At 54.0% G+C, this 3,285-nt stretch overlaps 1 protein-coding gene across 1 annotated transcript; it reads right to left on the bottom strand.

Moving 5' to 3' along the window:
* Positions 1 to 750: 750 nt before the first annotated feature.
* Positions 751 to 2,540, bottom strand: LOC120509935. Its single transcript, XM_039725207.1, has 3 exons — positions 1,982 to 2,540; positions 1,815 to 1,898; positions 751 to 1,025 (listed from the first exon to the last, which is right to left on the bottom strand). Exons 1-3 carry the CDS (start codon positions 2,514 to 2,516, stop codon positions 907 to 909), a joined length of 738 nt encoding a protein of 245 aa, XP_039581141.1. The 5' UTR covers positions 2,517 to 2,540; the 3' UTR covers positions 751 to 906.
* Positions 2,541 to 3,285: the final 745 nt, after the last annotated feature.

Raw genomic sequence — 3,285 nt, forward strand, 5'->3', positions numbered from 1 at the left:
GGATATTGGTTCTTGCAAATTATTTTGATATAATACTCTTTGTAATCTCTTTTTAACTGCTTTTGATACACTGCGGCTTGCCAGCCTTTTTACCCTAATCCCTGTCTAGAATATCTATTTTAGCACAATAAATATAGTATAGATTAGACTCTCCCAAAATATCAAGATAGAGCATATGTGCTGTGTTTTACAACATTAACTGTTGCAGAAGTAGCTAATGCCTTTATTTGTGTAATTAAGTGACAATGGTGAGAATAACTCAGATAATTTTGTGAAATAGCTGATGTTGATTTAATGTACTGCTGGAAGATCTTATCTGTATGATAAGATAACATTGAAATGAAGCAAGTAAATAAACACCAAAAGAAAGACTGCAAAAAGGAATTTACCACTGGCCCTTCAGTTATCAAGGACAGTCAAACCACAGAACAGAACAGGGGGCTTGTGAGGACACCAAATATATCAATTTTTTCTGCAGTATGGCTTCTACTTCATGAAAATGAATCAAGGGTCAATCCAAGCAAAAGGATTCCCAGAACATGTAAAGTGGAAAGAATGTTTGAATATGTATAACCCTCCTGCATATGTATTTAACCAATACAATGAACAGGTATATAAGAAGAATTGTTGTAGTTAATTATGTGCCTCTGGCAGATGCCAAGCACCCAGCACCCTGTTTACTGTCCCTTTTATCCCTTATTAAACACTGACAAATTTTGAGGAGTGACCCTTGTTTCTTACACAGTTTATTCAAAAAGCTGCATTTTGGGAACAATAAGAGTGAAAAACGTGTGCCACCCCTGGCACTGGGACAGAGAAGGAGGAGCCCCGTGGAGTGCTGTGAAGAAGAAGGAAGGGACCCCAGAGGGGAATCAATGCCCCCCAGTGCCCCCAGTGTCCCCAGTGTCACAGCACGTTCTCATTGTCACGTGGGTCCCGCTGTCCCTCGTGGGGTCCTGAGAGTTCCACGTTGGTCTCTTGTGGATCCTGAGGTAGGGCAGGACCAGGGGACACCCATGGGGGCCCTGAAAGTGACACCAGGGGTGGGGACCTGGGTGGGAGGTGACACCCGTGGGTGACATGTCCCTGTGTGCCCCCTGAACAAAACCCCTGCCCCCTTGGTGGGGGTCCAGTACTGCCCCCTCATCCAGGGGGGTCCTGTGGGGATAACAAGGGGTCTGGGTAGTGTCTGGGGAGGGGGGAAAGGGGATTCCTGGCCTGAGCCCCCCACTCACCTGTCCTGGAGCTTCTTGTCAGCTGCAAGGTAAAGGGGAGGGGGTGACCAAGGGGACACCAGGACCCCTGAATGTTCCTAGGACCTCAGCAGCTTCAACTGCCCACAAGACACCCAAATCCCCACTGCAGCCGGACCACTAATCCCCCCCCCAGACATTTTGAGCACCCCTGAAACCCCCAGAATTTCTGCACCACCACAGGGCCCCCAGTCTCCCCACAATGATGTCCCCCACAATGTGAGCTCCCAGAATCCCAAGCCTGGAAGAGAGGGGCACCCCCCAAACTCCCCCAGGACCCCAGAAGACATCCCCCAACACTGAGCACAGCCCTCCAGGAGCTCCCCAAACCCTCCTGCAGCTCCCAGTGCCACACCAATGTTCCTTAAAACCCACCCAGGGATGGCCTTGGAGCCCAACCAAGACCCTCCAAATGCCCCCTGGAGCCCCCAGGACCCCCAGCCAAGGTCACTGCAGGCTCAGTTTCCCTCAGCTCAGTGGCCCTGGGTGCTACTGGTCTCTCCCCCACTCTGAGAGCTTCCCATCACTCTAGGACCCCCATGCCAATCCACTGTCACCCACCCCGGCGGTGCCACCAGTGGCAGCCCCCGATGACAGCCAGGAGCAGGAGCAGGAACAGGAGGGTCCTGCTGACATTGACAGCCACTGCAAGAAACAGAGAGGGGCACATCAGAATCATCCATCACCCCAGGAGTTCTGCACCCCCAGGTGACCCTGTGTAACCCCACCTGTGTCTCTGTGTCCCCACGGTGTCACCTTCAGTGCCAGCTCTGGGCTGAATGCCTGGTGCCCACCCAGCTGGTTGGTGGCCACGCACTGGTAGGTGCCTGAGTGTCCCACATTGACGTCCTCAAGCTCCAGGAAGGGACCCCGGGCCAGCTCCTGCCCGTTGTGCAGCCAAGTGAAAGTGACAGGTGCTGAGCCCACCTGCACCGAGCAGCGCAGGGTCACGGGGTCACCTGGACGCAACTGGTGTGCCAGGGGACTGAGGGTGATGGTGGCATTGGCCACGGGCACTGGGGAGACACACAGGGCAGAGGCTGGAGGAAGAGGCTGGCAGCCGGTATGGGGATAGGGACCGGAGGGGATGGGTGTAATGGGGGATATCATAGATTCGGTCACACGATAGAGGGGTGAGAGGACACAGGGCAGAGGCAGGGGCATCCAAGAAAGGTGTCTGAAGGACACGGAGGTACCCAGGCAGGGGATCTGAGGAGGCTGTGGGGGCTCCCCGTACCCATCCCCGCACTCACTGCACACCATGACGCAGAGCCAGGCACTGCTCTTCCGCACAACCCACGTACTCTGAACACTTTCGCTTTCCTTTTCCTGGACAAGAAGGAAGAGGCTGTTTGTGCTGACAGTCAGATGGGAAAGGGGGACAGTCTCTGTCGTGGGGCGGGAGCACATCTATGGGGGTTCTGCACTCTGAGGTCCCTGTTCTGGAGTTCACCTGGAGCAAACCAGTCCAGGGTGTGACACATCCTGGCATGGGGGATCCAGTCCCAGGTGGTGGCAGTTCCAGAAATGTCCTTGTACATTCCTGGCCGGGTTCCTGTCCCAGGGTGGCACATCCTGGGGACCCCTGTCAATCCAAGGGTGGGCCCAACCATGGCCCAGCCCCACTGCACAGCAATGGCCATTGCCCAGCCCTGCTCTGGCCAGCCCCAGGTGGCAGCCACAACCTGAGGGTGCCCCTGCCCCCTTGACTTTGATTCTGGCAGTTATAGAGCTGCTGCAGAGGTGAGAATTCTGTGGGGGAAAAAGGCCTGCCTGTGGTTTGCTTAGACCTGCATAAAGCACAAAACCCAAAGTGAGCTGAAGCAGTAGCTCTATGAGGGCCTTTGATGGTTTTCAGAGCAGACCTGGCTGGAAACCCCCTCTGCAGAGGCAGCTGTGAGGGAACCAGTCCGGAAATGCAGCAATTGATCATTTTGTCCATCTCACCAAGGGACAGAGAAACCACAAAATACTGCAAATACTACAACAATCTGCTCAACCACCTGCCTGGATCCTCCTTCTTGAACAAAAC

The sequence above is a fragment of the Passer montanus genome, unplaced genomic scaffold (assembly GCF_014805655.1).
Source record: "Passer montanus isolate IOZ18808 unplaced genomic scaffold, ASM1480565v1 scaffold542, whole genome shotgun sequence".
Classification (NCBI taxonomy): domain Eukaryota; kingdom Metazoa; phylum Chordata; class Aves; order Passeriformes; family Passeridae; genus Passer; species Passer montanus.

Coding starts and splice junctions, on each gene's coding strand:
- LOC120509935 (XM_039725207.1), bottom strand. CDS start 2,516: ATGGTGTGCAGTGAGTGCGGGGATGGGTACGGGGAGCCCCCACAGCCT. Junction 1,899..1,981: donor GTGGGGACACAGAGACACAG/GTGGGGTTACAC, acceptor TGTTTCTTGCAG/TGGCTGTCAATGTCAGCAGG. Junction 1,026..1,814: donor CCACTGGTGGCACCGCCGGG/GTGGGTGACAGT, acceptor TGTCACTTTCAG/GGCCCCCATGGGTGTCCCCT.